We start from the raw sequence: 16488 nt of genomic DNA on the forward strand, positions 1-16488 counted from the left end.
GGTACCCCCTTTGCACTATAACAGCCTCCTTTCTTTTGGGAAGACGTTCCACAAGATTTTGGAGTGTTTCTGTGGGAATTTTTGCCCATTCATCCAGTAGAGCATTTGTGAGTCCAGGCGTTGGATGAGAAAGCCTGGCTTTTGGACAATGCTACGTTTTCAACTTTGTGGGAACAGTTTGGGGTAGGTCTTTTTTATTCCAACATGACTGTGCCCCAGTGGACAAAGGAAACCCATGAAGACATGGTCGGATGAGTTTGGTTTGGAAGAACTTTACTGGCTTGCACAGAGCCCTGATCTAAACCTCATCCAACATCTTTGAGACCAACTGGAACCGAGATTGCTCAGATTTTCCAATACTTTTGTCCATATAGTGTATCATGAAGCACTTAAAGGCATCAGAATCTATGTACATAGCTAAAATTTGCCGGATTTGACCTGGAGCCTCTAGATTTTCAGCAGTCTCTCTGGACAGTGTGAAGTTCTTCCACGTCACGTCGCCCAGCCTTGAATAGTCTTCAACCTGCCTCACTTTTCTACTATAGTGGCACTTGAAGCATGTGCTGCATACCTGCCATGCATGCCTCTATCCAAATTGCCAGTTACTATGAGTTTTTGCATTAATGTTTCACCTATTTTTTCTTCTTAACTGCAGCAAGCAAATTAAGAAGTGCTTGCTCATTACTAGGGTCATGCTTAATGATTGTCCAGATTTAAGTCCAGATTGGTGGTAGAAGGACTCCTCATAATAATATTGTACTAATAATTAATGAATAATTAAAACTGACTTTAGCCCAGAACACCACCCATTTTATATAAGCCTTTTTCTTTGTTACAGTCTATCACTACGGTAGTTGGGAGTAAAAAGGTGTTATTGATCTATGTTATGCACTTAGAATATATTTAAGCTTTTCATACAAGATGCATAGCTACACAGTGAGCCTAACCCAATCAATCTACAAATCTTACTCATCCACTTCAAAATATTAATTTCATCCTATGTTTGTGTTTTCTTTAAAGGTTTTTTTCATGATGATATTGCGGCGTTCTTCCCTTTCTTGGATCATCTTCCCGGCTGGGGTTTTAACAGGTTTCTTCATAACTTTCTTCACGTTTCAGACTGCATTTCCAGTCAAATTCCCTCCACCTGCAGTTCTTACATCATGGAAGAGAGTTCAGCCAAAAGTAAGGTCAAGTTTCTTGAAATCACATGACCTACACTCTCAAGGTAATAAACAGAAGTGGTACCCAAACCAGACATAGAGCTTTTGTATTTATACCAAACTACTGATGCGCTCCACAGAATGTATAAAAGGACATGCTCTAAGTATATTTTAAATATGTTTGTAAACGGTCCCATTAATCTTACCCCAGCATGTGTGTTCTAGCTTCACTGTAAAGTAGATTGTACTTTTGTGTCTCCCAAATAGTTTGCAGGCTTTTTTACACCACATGCAGGATTTTCTGTTAAATGGTCAAATTCGTAGGATCACCAAGTCTGGAGCCAACTCTTTCAGATTCTGATCGTAACAGACAATAGTAGAATCTAAGCAGATGGAATAAAAAACAAAAACATAACTTAACTTATATCATATAAAAACTAGGCCGGCTTGCCCTATAAAACCTTCTAATGTGTTTGGTAGTGTGATCTATTTTGTCAGAGGAAGGAGGTACCACTGAGACATTCAATTTAAAGGCTTTCCTGTGCTCTATATTTCCTCTGTAATGACCATGTAGTTGACTAAGCACCTTAAAAGTAAATTTAAAAAATACACATGTAGTTGTGACTGTTTAGGGCTAACAGAGGCAGGACAGTGTGCCAGGCAGGTCTTTGTTAGCATTTAGCAACCATGTACAGGGAAAAGTAAAGTACAAGCAGCAGACCAGAACAACCATGTTCCAGTCCAGACTGACCATTTAACATTGGCAGGTAACATTAGAAAATAACAATAACACAGCATACATTTAAAACAGACAGATACAGTTTTAAGTATAAGAAATACACATTTTTATGTCCATTTTGAAGAAATAAAAAAAAGAATGACAACAACTGTTGAGGTCACAATAATTGTGTAAGAATGTTTACAAGACTACAACTTAACCCCTTCAATCCCCTATAGACGTACCGGGACGTCCAAAAAACGCCCACAAAGAAACCCCTATGGACGTCCCGGTACGTCCAGCCCTTCGTGCAGCGTCAGGGACACATCCCTGCCGCTGCACGGGAGACCAGGCTGTCGTTTGACAGCCTGGACTCCCCACTGACAGCAGAAGCCGGCTTTGCCGGCTTTCTGCTGTCCGATCGCCCGTAACAGCTTCCGGCATGAAAGCCGGTAAGCTGTTAACGGTAAACTGCCCGATCGCGCGATCGCGCAGTTGCAAACGCGCGATCGGGCATTCCCTTCCGGGTTACGTCACTGCTGACGTAACCCGGAAAGTCATCGGAGGACAGGATATCCCCTGTGGGGATATCCTGCCCTCCGATGAGGCACAGAGACGCTGCGATCTCATTTAAAAATAATATTAAATAAATCATTAAAATAATAATATAAATAATACTAAAAAAAATTATAATATGAGCTGTGATGTCACTGTGACATCACTGGTATGTTCAGGAGGTCCCTAGGAGGACCTCTAACCATTACTGTGTAAAAAAAAAAGTAAAAAATAAAAAAAAAATTAAAAAAAATATATAAAAAAAGATAATAAAAAAATTCTTAAAAAAACCTTACATCCCATTGCCCTAGCATAACATCTAGCCAGTATAACCCTCCTGCCCCCGTTCACAACCCCCAAACCCGTTAAGCCATAGGCATAAAAATTATACAAAATTGTACACCTAATAGTATGCTCCCTGGTGCTGGGAAAGTCTAGAAAATCTATATAAATTAGGTATTTCTTGGAGGGGATTTTCCATCACTTTACCTAATTTTGTGAGGATTCAGAGGGAAAATGTAAAAAAAAATTAGTTTATTTTTCTAATCTTCGCTAGTTTTTACTAAATTTCTCATTCTAAATTTTCAGCTAATCACCCAACTATGGTATCAAACAAAAGCTCTATCTCTCCTTGAAAAAACAATATATAGTTTACATGGGTACACTATTCACAGGAAAAGAGAATCATCGCTAAACCGACATACCCCAAAAATGGCAAAATTGCTCTGGGCTTTGAGGTACCAAAAACCCCTGGGATTGAAGGGGTTAAACTCACTCTTATGCTAGATGCAGTTATCCTTGCAGCATAAACACCGGTTCATAGAACAGGCACCCTAGAACTAACACACCTTTGTTCCTAAACAACTTCCCAGTGCCAACTTTTTGCCCAAACAGATTGCCTCTGCCCTCTTTAAATATTATATTTATCAGACTGGTACACCTTGGTATTTTTAAGAACTCTACCCAAACTAGAAAAGTAAGCTCTTGTCTGGCTATACAATTTTTTTTGTCTAATTTAGAGGATATAGTCACAATGAAATTGTGATACAATATATTGTGACATAAAAGGAAACACAATGGCAGCAAACTGGATACCACAAAACACACAGACCTTCTACAGTGACATATTTCTGAAAAAGGGTCATTCATGCAATGAGTCATATTCCATAAGGCACAACTGGGGCACTTTTTTTGGTCCAGTGAAAATCAGCAAATGCAGCAATGGTTTCCATAGATATTTTCTGCTGATTGTTCCAGAACTAGATGAGTTTAATAATGATGAACATGGCTAAATGATTGGTAATCAACTCTGCATTTTTAATTGTTCACTAATGTAGCACTTATGGTATGTTGGAATTACCTTAAACTCATCTGCTATTTTATGTTTGGCTATTGCAGATAGTGACTTGGTGAGTAAAGACCTTTCACGGAAGGTCAGAGTGCTTTGCTGGATAATGACTTCGCCAAGCAACCTGGAAACCAAAACTATACATGTAAAAAACTCCTGGACTCGCCATTGCAATGTAGTGTTGTTTATGAGCTCTGTCACAAATGAAACCTTCCCCACTATTGGTTTGGGTACCAAAGAAGGCAGGGACCAGCTTTACTGGAAGACAATCCGAGCATTTCAATATGTGCATGAGCACTACATGGAAAAGGCTGACTGGTTCTTTAAGGCAGATGATGACACATATGTAGTAATGGAAAATGTTCGTTGGATGTTGTCAAATTATACCCCTGATGAGCCAGTCTACTTTGGTAAGCGGTTCAAACCTTTTGCCAAACAAGGCTATATGAGTGGGCGAGCTGGATATGTACTTAGCAAAGAAGCATTGAAAAGATTTGTGGAGGGACCTAGCTCTGGGTCAGTGCATGGAAAAAATGAAGGTGACAGCATGTGACTCAAGAGACACTCTACAGAGGGAGACCTTCCACCCATTTCCACCAGGCAGCCACTTGATTGGCAAGGTGGATAAGAATTTCTGGTATTGGAAGTATTGCTTCTACCCTATTGTTGAGGTAAATACAATAGGGTAGATACTCAGAGAAAACTAAGCAAATCAGTCAAGCGTTTTTACAACAAAATGTACACATTTAAAACCAATCCAAACAACATAACATAACAATCCTTTTTTCTATGGATACAAAGCAGTACCCTCGTCTCATGTCATATGTAAACTGTCTAGATTCCGTTGAAAAGTGATAGCAATTATCATGGAACTGACTACAGCTGAAATAAAAGAATAAAAAGTCACAGCTGGATTTTATAGGCTGAAGTGTTTTAATAAATGCAGCATGTTCACTGTTTGAAAGAATAGCATTACATCATAAACACTATAAATAAATCATTTGACTGGGGATGGCTAAGTGGCCCTAGTACTTTAAGGCCAGCAGCCGCACTTTGGGTTTTCATGCTCTAACAACCAGAGTGTGGCGGTTTGCATTGCGTTCTTTCACTGCTTCAGTCAAAGATAACAAACCCTTAATCACATTTCACAATAGTATTTCTATTTTGTATAAATTATTGTATAAATATTAACATTTGTTTTAAATATTTCTCTCCAGGGCCCCCAGTGCTGCTCAGACTTTGCCATATCTTTTCATTACGTGAATGCTGAACTCATGCACACACTGGAATATTTCACCTACCACCTGAGGCCTTATGGATATCAGTATCGATACCAACCTCCACTGCCAGCAAATGCAGCAAGACACCCAATTCACAAAGACTAAAAACCAATGACCCAGCCTTTACTACAACCCTGAAACATTGATACTCGTTTTACAGGCTACTGGAGTTGTATAGTATAATTAACAAATTATATATGTATACAAAATAAACTATTTTGAAATATTGGGAAATGAAAGCCTTAACATTTACTGGTAAAACTTTTTTCCTATAGGGTCGTCTTATATTCAGGCTTTTTCTTTTTTTTCAGAAACTAATATTCAGATTTTGGGAGGTCGTCTTATAATCAGGGTCGTCTTATAATCGAGCAAATACGGTATATAAAATATTAGACACTGCTGCCGATATATAGAAATATTCCACCCTGCTTCAGATATATATTAATATTAGCCCCTGCTGCGGATATATATTAATATTAGCCCCTGCGGCGGATATATACTTATATTATACCCTGCTGCGAATATACATAAAGATTATACCCTGCTGCCGATATATATTAATATTTGACCCTGCTGCCAATATATATTAATATTAGCCCCTATTGCCGATATATATATATATATATATATTAGCCCCTGCAGCCAATATTTATTGATAATAGCCCCTGTAGCCAATATATATTAATATTAGCCCCTGCTGCATATATATATATATAAATACTAGAACCTGCTGCCAATATGAATATAAATACTAGACCCTGCTGACAGGACTGGAAAAAAGCAGGACAGTCCCTGAAAAAGTTGGGTCTGTTGGCAGGTATGCGGATGGAAAAATGTTATAGGGTGAAGTGTGAGTTATAGCGTTAATGCTATAACAGGAGGAAAGGTCCTTGTGATTTGTGAATTGTACGTGTGTGTGTGTTATGTGTGTTATGTCACTGTGTTATATGTGTTATGTGTGTGTTATGTTTGGTTGGTTGTGTATCAGACGGAAAAAAATGAAATGGAAATGGAAAAGGAAAAGGAAATGGAAAAGGCGAATGAGTGGGCAATTGGCGACCCACTCACCTGTTTCACCCAGGGCAAAGCATCCAAAGAGTCATTCCTTCACGTTTGGGAGCGGACTTCCAGAACCCAGACACAAGGCCCTAGCGTAAATTGGCTACACCGGCGGAGGTAGCAGGCGTTGCCACACGGCAAACAAGCACAACCAGGGGGAGAAACTACCTTGACCGTTTGGACGTGGACATTTGAGGCATGACTTTAGCCAGGAAGCGAACTGGCAAAAGAGCTTGTCCCTCCTTAGTCACAAATTGTGTGTTGTGTGTGTAGCGTAGTGTTTAAAACTAGGGGGACAGAGAAAATAAATTTATTAAGGAAAAATAGGATTTAAAAAAAAAATTTAAGACAAAAAAATTAGAGGAAGCTTCTCTTCAGTGCTACTGCGGAAAAAGTAAAGCTATGCACAACTGCGCTGTGCTGTTGTGTGCAATCTGCCAAAGTGCTCAAGTTATTTAAATTATTAACTCAAGATTAACTATTAACTAGCAGTATTTTATTTTTATTTAAAATTTACACGGGCCTAAGAGCCTAGCCTACTACTATGCTAAAGCTATATTTCCTTAGTAAGTCTACCTCTAGGCAAACGCAGACGCTCTCAAACCCACTAAGCTAAAGTGAGATTAGGTCAGTATATGATTTATTAATTAATATTAAGTTATATAATATTAATAGATTATAAATTAGAATTACTGCTATTATAGATTATAGAATATAGATTATGAATTAGAATTACTTATATTATAGATTATGAATTAGAATTATTATATTATGTTATAGAATAGATTATAGATTAGAATTATTTATTAAATTATGGGGCTAAACAACTTTTAGTTTAAATCAGATCAGAAGCAGACAGATATAGTTGTCTTACTTCTGCTTACAAAAATGTGCTAAATGAGTTTGTTTTTTAATAGTACTACAGCTAGTACCTTGAAGCTTTGCTTAGTATAGTTGTCATCACACAATCAATCTTTCTTGAAAAGAAATTAGAAAATAAAATGTCACAGCAAAACAGTTAGCGTCACTGCTTGCTGAACAAAAACACACAGCACTTAGTTCACTTCACTGATGGACTGAGGTGAGCAAAACACGAAGGGTACTTTTAATAAAATAAAATGTAAAATGAGAAAATATTAATCTTTAGCAAAACAGTTACCGTCACTGCTTGCTGAACAAAAAAGAACACAGCACTTATGCGGCTGCACTCACTAGCCCAACAAGTTCACTTAACTGATGGACTGAGGTGAGCAAAACACTAAGGGTACTTTTAATAAAATAAAATGAGAAAATATTAATCTTTAGCAAAACAGTTACCGTCACTGCTTGCTGAACAAGTTCACTTCACTGATGGACTGTGGTGAGCAAAACAAATGAAATTAAATTAAATATTAACAAAAATTAACTTGGTCTCTTGCTGTTGCTAAAACAAAGCACAAATTAAAGAGCTGCAGCACCAGTACTAATAAGATTAGCTTAACTATAAAATTATTAAATTATTAACTAAGTAAGTTATTAATAATTAGGGTTTATTAATTATAAAGGTAGTAGTGGACTGGTTAATCTTTATGTGGGATAAATTATTAACCCTTCTACCTGACAGACTGTCTCAAGCAAAATAAGCTAGTAATATATTATAGCTAATTAATTATTAAGCTAGCTAAAATGAATTATAATAATATTATTATTAAATATTAATGATTTTAGATTAGACACTAGTAGTTGTCTACACTCTACACTAGTATACTGTATTATATGACAATATATATATATAATATTAATGTATTAGTTTATTATATATTATATTAAATTATTATCTATAAATTCTATTATTTATTTAATTTATCAAAGTGAAGACAGGGCAGGCAGTGGGCACTGCCAGCCCAGGGCAAGGGCACCCCAGTGCCAGTGAGGCACTGTGTGCACTGTCAACTCAACAGCACTACATAGTTGATGACAGACGGAAGCACTGAAAACAAAATTCAATTCAAAAATTACTAAATTATTAATTCAGTAGAACTGAAGTGAATAAGAGTACACTGTGAGAAATGGCAGGCTGAGGCTTACCAGTCTCACACAGAACAGAACAATCTCTCTGTAACGCTCGGATGCAGCACAGCAGTGTTGCCAAAGCAGTCACAGCGAAAATGAATGGATCTCTCAGGCAAGCTCTGGCCTTATAAAGGTGGTTTCAGAATTCAAAAAACAGCAGCACAGGCATTGGACGAGACCATTAGCATGACGTCACAAGAGCAAGCTGATTGGACAGACGAGGATCAGCTCACTCCTGTTTGAAAATTTGGCGGTTGCGCCGCGCAAACGAAGACAATCTTCGATTCTTCATGTTTGTGTGTCTTCGTCTACGTTTTCCCGGCACTGTATTCTGTTCTACGTTTCTTCGGAACGAACAAAAAACTGATTCTTCATGTTCGTTTTCATGTTCACCCCAAGACGAATGCACAAGTCTAGTTAAAAGGCATATCTGTAGGCAGAGTGGCATTAAGTGGGTTAAAAAGCATATCATAGCACACTCTGCCTACAGAAATGCCTTATGCCCCCCCCATTTAACCCCCCCCCAAACTTACTGGTGCTTCAGACTCACTGGTGTGCAGTCTTCCTCTGGGCACTAAGGTAATGACTCAGTACTCAGACTCAGTAAACTTGCAGGGATTGAATGAATGCATTTAAAGAGGGCTTTGCTGGTGGCCCTCAGTGCTCAGGCAGTGTGTGAGAATTGCGAGGGTGTAGGAAGCCAGATCTGTCAACGGCTTCTAGACCACAAGGGAAGAGTCTAATGAGCCTACAAAGGTGGTGTAGATGTGTGTGTAATGCATGGAGTGAGTTTGTATGTGTAAGGGTGCTCATGTATAAATGTCAATATACATGAGTGTGAGTATACGTTAACATGTGTATGTGAAGCTACTTGTGAAACTGGAGTTATAGGTGCCTTTTTATACACATGTACTTTTTCCTAAAAATGTATGGTACATGTCTACCTGCGTATTTGTTAGGTTCCACCCTACTCAACCTGGAGCATTCAAAACTCTGCTATGCTCAGGCTGTTCTACAATCACTAGTAGCCGCCATTCTGTCTCTGGAGCATGCAGACCTCATTACTACAAGCAGCTGAACCTTGTTACCTGGATTGAGCCTGCCTACATAAACCTGCCCAGCCCTTCAGTCAGGGCTTTTGCATTGAAGTTATAGAATCCTAGTATTCCACCTGTGGTGTATTTCTTTGCGCCTGTCTGTATCATCCCTCAGTTATTATGTATCATGGGGTACAGACAGAACCCCAAGTACCGCCTGCGACTGGGCTCCTACCCGACCTGCTTGCCCGGTTCCTGACAGTATTATACCCTTTAATTTGCTTTCTTTGTTTAATATACCACCTGGGACACTGGTGTGTTGTCTTAAATATATATATGTTTAGTTTTTATATTTTTTGCTTATCTTTTGTTGTTGTGGGTTTTTGTGAGCTTTGTTCCCCTGTTCACATTCTGATCTCGCTGTTCACTGGTCAAACAGTGGGGGTCAGTCATCAGAGATACAACCAAGCATTCTGCTAGCATTACCTGCTGCTCTACTGCATTGCCTGCCTACCTTTAAATCCCTTTCCTCGCACGTTGAGGTTAGGACAGTATCAAATATTCTATACTCTGCCCTTGGGTTTTTATGCCCTAGGTGTATTATTTAGCATTTTCACTAAATGCCAATTGCCACAGCTCTGACCATTTTTCCAGTTTGCCTAAATCATTTGCCATTTGGCTTCTCCCTCCAGGAACATCAACCCTGTTGTCATCAGCAAAAAGACATACCTTTCCATCAAGACCTTCTATTTGGTCACTGAAACATTGTTCACCATTACACTGCTTTAATCAGCTCAAAGCCAATTATTTTAGATTCCACTGGCAGATGGGATTTTAGGCAATCTGATTTTCCACAAATCCCAAGGGAAATTTCCATATTGATGCAAAATATCATAAGGATTCTTAATGTGATCTTTGCAGATATTGGCAACCAATGTAGGGTCTGGCAGAAGAAGATAGCATTCAATAAATAAGAGGCACTAAGCCGGGCAAAGGCTTATGCTGCCCAATTCTTTTCACTTGTCTTCCTTTTCCCTTTTCTTTACCTTCCTTCCCTGATTTAAATGGGGACTATTTGATTACTAGTATTAGATTAAAAATACATTTAGAAAAAATATTGCTGTTTTCTTTTTTGGAACTACGCAACACTTTGCATATGTTTGCACAGTAGCCATCTGTATGCATATTAGCTCTGTTATTTTAGCCCAATTTACTAGACAAATAACCTGACTCCATATTACAGCGCCCTATGTACAAGCATATCATACATAGATGCTAACATTTGAAAAAACACATTCCAGGGACAATTGTCAATGTTGGCAAGAAGTTTGACAGCACCGCTTCAATGAGTTGAATAAGCAAGAGATTCTTTATTCGAGTGTACACAGGGCAGACTTCTCTCCCCCTCCTTAATTCGTAAGCAATATATAGGCAAAAAAACGCAAGTCAGTCACCATAAAAACTAGATATTTGGTGATGTAGATTAACAAATATAGTCAAAGCCCTGTTTATTATATTATTTTACTAGTAGGTACTATTTCTACAGAGGTCAGGAAAGGGATAACTTCTCCTCCCTGTGGAGAACTTTCGATTCTTTTTAACAAGGCAAAATAACGCACATACACATTTAACCCATTCAGACAAGAACAAGACACAATGGTTTCTGTTTAATGGTAGCTGCAAAAATCTTCAAATAGACAAATAGTATTAAATATCACTTTAGATGAAGTAGAAGTGTAACTTTTCCCAGCACCTAAACTTTTCCGTTCGGCACGCTAAATAATCCATTGCTGGTTTGGAACCTAAAAATGCATCAAACCCATTCTATATGTGCGTTTTAAACGCAAATTTCTAAAGTCGTAAATCAGAACATTATTATATTCTGATTTTTTATTTCAAATATGTTTTTTTCAACTTATGATCTCATTATTGAAAAAGCCCTGAAATTAACATGCAGGTAGAGCACGCGGAAATTGGAAGCATTATGTATGATCTGTATTTTGGGCGAATACTTTGCATTTAATGCAATATCAGTTAATAGAAAACCTCACCTGCGGTAACTATTAAGTTACAAAGTAGTTCATACAATGTACGTACTTTCTATGTGTTACATCTAAACTGGTCTACACTGGTTGCTGTGCTGCGTTTCATATACAGATCGGATCTGGTGGACGGAGGTTAATACTATTTTTAGCGTCCCTTTGTGATTGAGACTGCTGGCTGTGTTCTGTTCTAGATTATTATCATGCCTCTTCATCCTTCACTCGTTGAAAGCCACACGCACCACATCCCCACACTGGGTGTGTCAGCTGGTGAATAACACAATTATATCTGGATTGGTCTTTCATTTGCATGAAGTGTTAAGAATATAACGAGTCCCTTGTCACTGTCAAGAATAACAGCATAGGTTCCATATTTATCTTGGAGCACAGCGCTGAGTATTTCCTTATTCCGCCTGTCCTTGAAACCCTCTTTATGTAAGTATTTGTATATACTTTCTATTGTGCAGAAAGAAATAGTGATTTTTATTATTATTGTTTTACTAATGTAAACTGTATGTTGTAATACAGACTAGGCAACTGGAAGGCTATAGAGTAAATTATGAGAATTGTGTCTGGGAATATTAATATTAACACAGAACTGGATGGGTGAGCAGGTGAAGAGGCAGGCAGTGTTCTTAAATTCAATAAATGTCCCACATTTATGTACACGTTACTGAGAACATATGTATATTTTTGGTTTGAAAACATATCTTAAATATATGTATTCTTTATTATTTTTACACAGTGTTTCCCCACACTCAATCATTGAAGTGCATTTAGTAACATTAGAAAATAAATCTGTTAGGACTTTTAAGGTTAATATAACGTATTAAGACCTTTTGGTAAAAGGTCAAGCATTCCTTAAATAGAATAGAAATGAAATTTCAGATTGATTATACAATCCATATTTGAAAGTCTCCATAAAAGGTTGATCTGAGATGCACTCAGAGAATGTATTTTTAAATGAGACCTTTAAAGTATCTTTGTACACCTTACAGTATGTAGCTTGTGTCATATAAGTTACATAGAGGTAATAAGAGCATCAACTCTGCATCTACAATATTCATAAATAAAAAAAATAATAATAATATTGTATCTCTCTGTATCATAATTATTCTATTCAGACACTTCCTTGTTATAGTTTATTTAGCCCGCCTTATACTGTTGTGTGGAGAGCCTCTTAACTCAATGATGGCACCATGTGCATGGCTTTATTCCATAGTATTTTAGAACAGCAGCGGTGCCATTTAGTGAAGGCTATTTGTAATGAAATATTAATGCTGATATTCTACATGTTGTACTTAAACCCCTGTAAAGTAGCACTCTTATTCCACTCCTTAAATAAGGGGCAAATTTGTGGCTTAGTTTGCTGAAACAGAAGCCCTTATCCCCGGTGCTTTTATTTGTTATCTATTCTTCCTCGGTGGCTTCACAAGTCTGGTAAAGAATGCTGTACTATAAAGTCATAACTGGGGTGTGTAGGGCAGGTTTGAAATTCCCGTCCCAGTATTGCATGAAAAATAACGAATATCTATGTGAATGACATCAGTAATAATACAGCCAATAAAGCAACAATAGATACATAAATTAAAATAATACTTAGTAGTCCATTTCTTGTGTGTGAAGATCATGTGACTCTTCAATTATTTCTTTTAAATAAATCATGAATAAAAAAATAAGAAAAAAATAGTGCCCTCTCTCTCTCTCTATATATATAAAAACAATCACCACCTTTTCTTTATATTAGTAATCAGATATAAATTGCTCTGTTTTCTACATATGGTAAAGAATCCTACAAGGAAGCTGGCACTTTAAAAGTGGTTAACACTTTCAGTGTTAACAGAGGCTTCAGTGGAATGCTCAGGATGACCAGTTGATTCATAAGAGAACGAATAAATTAAATACAGTCCTCATGCACGGATAGTCGGTTTGTAGCTCCTATCCGTACACAAGGACCGTGCTTCACAATATCATACAGAACTACTTTGCTAAAGTGATCTGTAAGAGACCCTTAGTGATTCCTTGTACCCCTCTATGTAAGCTCAATATTTTTTTTATTATCATAAATATATATTTTTAGATTGCGCTTTGTTTTACTTATTTGTTCTTTTATGAATGGACCTCTCCCTCTGAGCAATCCAGTGAAGCCTCTGTTAACCCTTGAAGGGTCAACCACTTTTAAAGTGCCAACTTCCCTGTGGGATTCCTTATCATATGCAGAAAATAGAGTAATTTATATCGCTCCTGATATTGAAACTACACACCTATACATACTTCTTCCATGCAGCATTAGAAAACACTGTAGGGACCATACAGGAGTGCTAATAGAGATGTCTGAATGCATTACATTTTAAACATTTTATAAACAAAAATATGATTTTTATTACCAGTGCTTTACACTGTTAAATTGCTATCAATATGCCATTGATATGCCACAAAATCTTAATAAATATAGATAGGTAAGGAATACAAAGATACGTTCCAGATAAAAGGTGTCACGTTCCAGTCCTCAAGGAACAACACGCATACAGCGAAACTGGATTTTAAGGAGCGCTCAACAGCACATTGTCCAGTCAAGTTTCTCGGGACCTTACTGGAGATTAAAATCAGCTCACTTTAAGGCCACCTGTCCATAAATCATGCCCATGCACCCACCTGCTGGGTAAACACGGCCACACACTTACATCACATGCATCATGCAGCTGTGTGTATTGAGCAGGTGGCTGCATACTAAAGTACTAGCTTGGCCATAGGATTGCCATAGCACACAAGATACCAGCATTTCAGGGCCCATGTGTATTAGTGTAATTTTAAAAATACATCACTTTAATGGCTCTCGAGGGGACGTTTGAAAACACCACATCTGAGTGTGCATCTAGTACTTTACTCTGTGTCTCCTAACTTGGAAAATAGCGGGCAAAGTAATGCTGTTCTCGCTCCATTACAGCCCACACATCACACAGCAAAGGGTGCACCTATTAAGATAAAGCTGTCATCCTGCAAATTAGGTTAGAGCTACTTTCAACAGAAAATATAGGCAAAAAGAAAGAGGGTTCATGTAAAATAAAATCTAATAGGAACAAGATGGTTGAACAGTCAATTTACAATGCAATGGTTGCTATTGGTTACAAATGAGTTTATTTTAGGCCTAGCGGAATCATGAAAGAATCAAAAGGTTTGCAGTGGTCCCCGTCAGTACAATGCTTTTTTTTCTAGAAGCTTCCCTTCTTTGTGAGAACAAAGGTGACAGGTGATCCAAAGAGGTAGGGCCACAGAGGAAACTTGATCAGCAACCTTATTGGGATGCGATGTAGCTCAGTCCCTCCCAAGCTGATACCTAAAGGACTGGCAGATTTTCTAGGACACTCCTGAAAGGATAACAAAACTGAAGCGTTTAAGGAGGGCAGGGGCCTAAAGGAAAATGTTAAGTTCACATGTTGCTTCATCCAGAGTGACTCAGCATATGCATTTATGACATGAGTCTCATTTACAAGATAACATAACTTTGTGTTATCGATTGTGTTACGCAACTGTAAGAGCAATGAGTGGTTTTTATTGACCCTACTCAGAACACCTAGTTGCGTGCAGATTTACCAACCTATAGTCAAATCTATGCCAGCTGTGACATAGATCTGACTAGCAGTGTTGCAATCTGTGCCTTACACACACACATTTCATTTATGATCTTTTTAATATTGTATATGTTTTAATAATGTACATGTTAAAGTAGCTCTTGAATAATATATATATATAGAGAGAGAGAGAGTAGAAGGCTTGTTTTTCCCTCAGGGTGCTGAGATTTCTGAGGGAAAAACAAGCTATTACACCTAACATCTAATCCTACCTATAACTATCCACCTATACACGATCCTAATGTTACCCCTTATGCTATCAGCTAACCCCTATTTTCACAAAACTGAAAGGTAAGGGTTGAGTTTAAGGTCCTTGGACTTAGTGTTTTCAAAGATAATATAGTTTTATGGGGTTTAATTGATAAATGGCACCTTTACTGTGTCTCAAATAAAACATGTGCCCAGTTCGGTGATCTGTCAAAGTTCCAAGTTTGAAAACTGAAATGTGCAATGGGGGGGGGGGAATGTTACTGAACACAAATGAAGACCTATTCTGTTCTTCTTTGTTAGACTAACTTTGGAAGACGTTGGTGTGGAATATACCCCTAACGAGATTCCTTGAGCTGTCGTTTGAAATATATAGTTTTAGGGGGTTAAAATTAAATATGGGACGTCTATGTGTCTGAAATGAGACCTGGACCACACAAACCGATCTGTCAAAATTCTAGGTTTGAAAACTGTAATGCGCATGTTCCAATTTTGATACCGCAGTGCCAAAAATACATGCCCTACCCATGCATATGCATATTCCAGTACTCAGGGGGTGTTTCTGAATACAAATCACAAGTTGTTTCAGTAATTTCCCGTACCCAGGGAAAGAAATGCACTGGAACACTGTGCTTGGATTGAATGTGTTCGTTAAAACTGAAAAAAAAAAATTATTGCAATGTTAAGGACAGACTGGACAGAGGGAGCACTGCGGTCGCTTATGAATACTTTTTCAGCAACCACTCGGCTCCCCTCATTCTCCTCCGTGAGGCCTCTAACTCGGTGACGTCATATACTGGTGCTCAGCAGTGAAGCAGCGCGCACCGTGGCAGAGTAGCAAGACAGAGGCCTCGTGCTCCTAATGCAAGACTTCTGCAAGGTAAGTGAACTACAAAGGGGGTAGAGGGTAGGTAGTGAGGAACGGGGGTAGAGAGTAGATAGTGAGAAGGGGGAAAGGGGGGAGAAGAGGTAGAATGAGTGAGATAATTAATGTGTGTATGAATTGTGTGAATGAGTGAGAATAAACAATTGTGTGAATGAAAGTATGAATTAATGAGTGACTGCTGTGTTTGTGTGTATCATAGATGTATAATTGATTTGTGGAAAGGCAAAGATGGCACAAGCAGGGTGTTTGAGCCTTGGGGACCAAGATGGCACAGGCAGTGTGTTTATGGGACAAAGATGGCACAGGCAGCGTGTTTATGGGACAAACAGGGCACAGGCCGGGCTGTTATGGGACAAAGTCAACTCATGCTGGGCTGTTTGGGTACAAATATATCAAGTCCTATGTGTGTAATGTGGGTGCTGGTCAGGTTCTATGTGGGCAGTGTGGACACCAGGGCTGCCTTTGGGGTGTGCAACCTGTAATTTAGGGGGTTTTATCTATACCTTCAG

General features: G+C 38.2%; 1 protein-coding gene across 1 annotated transcript; it reads left to right on the forward strand.

Moving 5' to 3' along the window:
* The first annotated feature begins 1163 nt into the window (after positions 1-1163).
* On the forward strand, positions 1164-5169 carry LOC149285226 (glycoprotein-N-acetylgalactosamine 3-beta-galactosyltransferase 1-like). The gene is given in 4 exon segments (XM_089495593.1): positions 1164-1185; positions 3835-4285; positions 4287-4455; positions 5002-5169. Coding segments are annotated over 4 exon segments (810 nt in total).
* Positions 5170-16488: the final 11319 nt, after the last annotated feature.

This window comes from Sceloporus occidentalis, unplaced genomic scaffold, assembly GCF_023333645.1.
Source record: "Sceloporus occidentalis isolate IW3139 unplaced genomic scaffold, rSceOcc1.0.p SCAF_82, whole genome shotgun sequence".
Taxonomy (NCBI): Eukaryota; Metazoa; Chordata; class Lepidosauria; order Squamata; family Phrynosomatidae; genus Sceloporus; species Sceloporus occidentalis.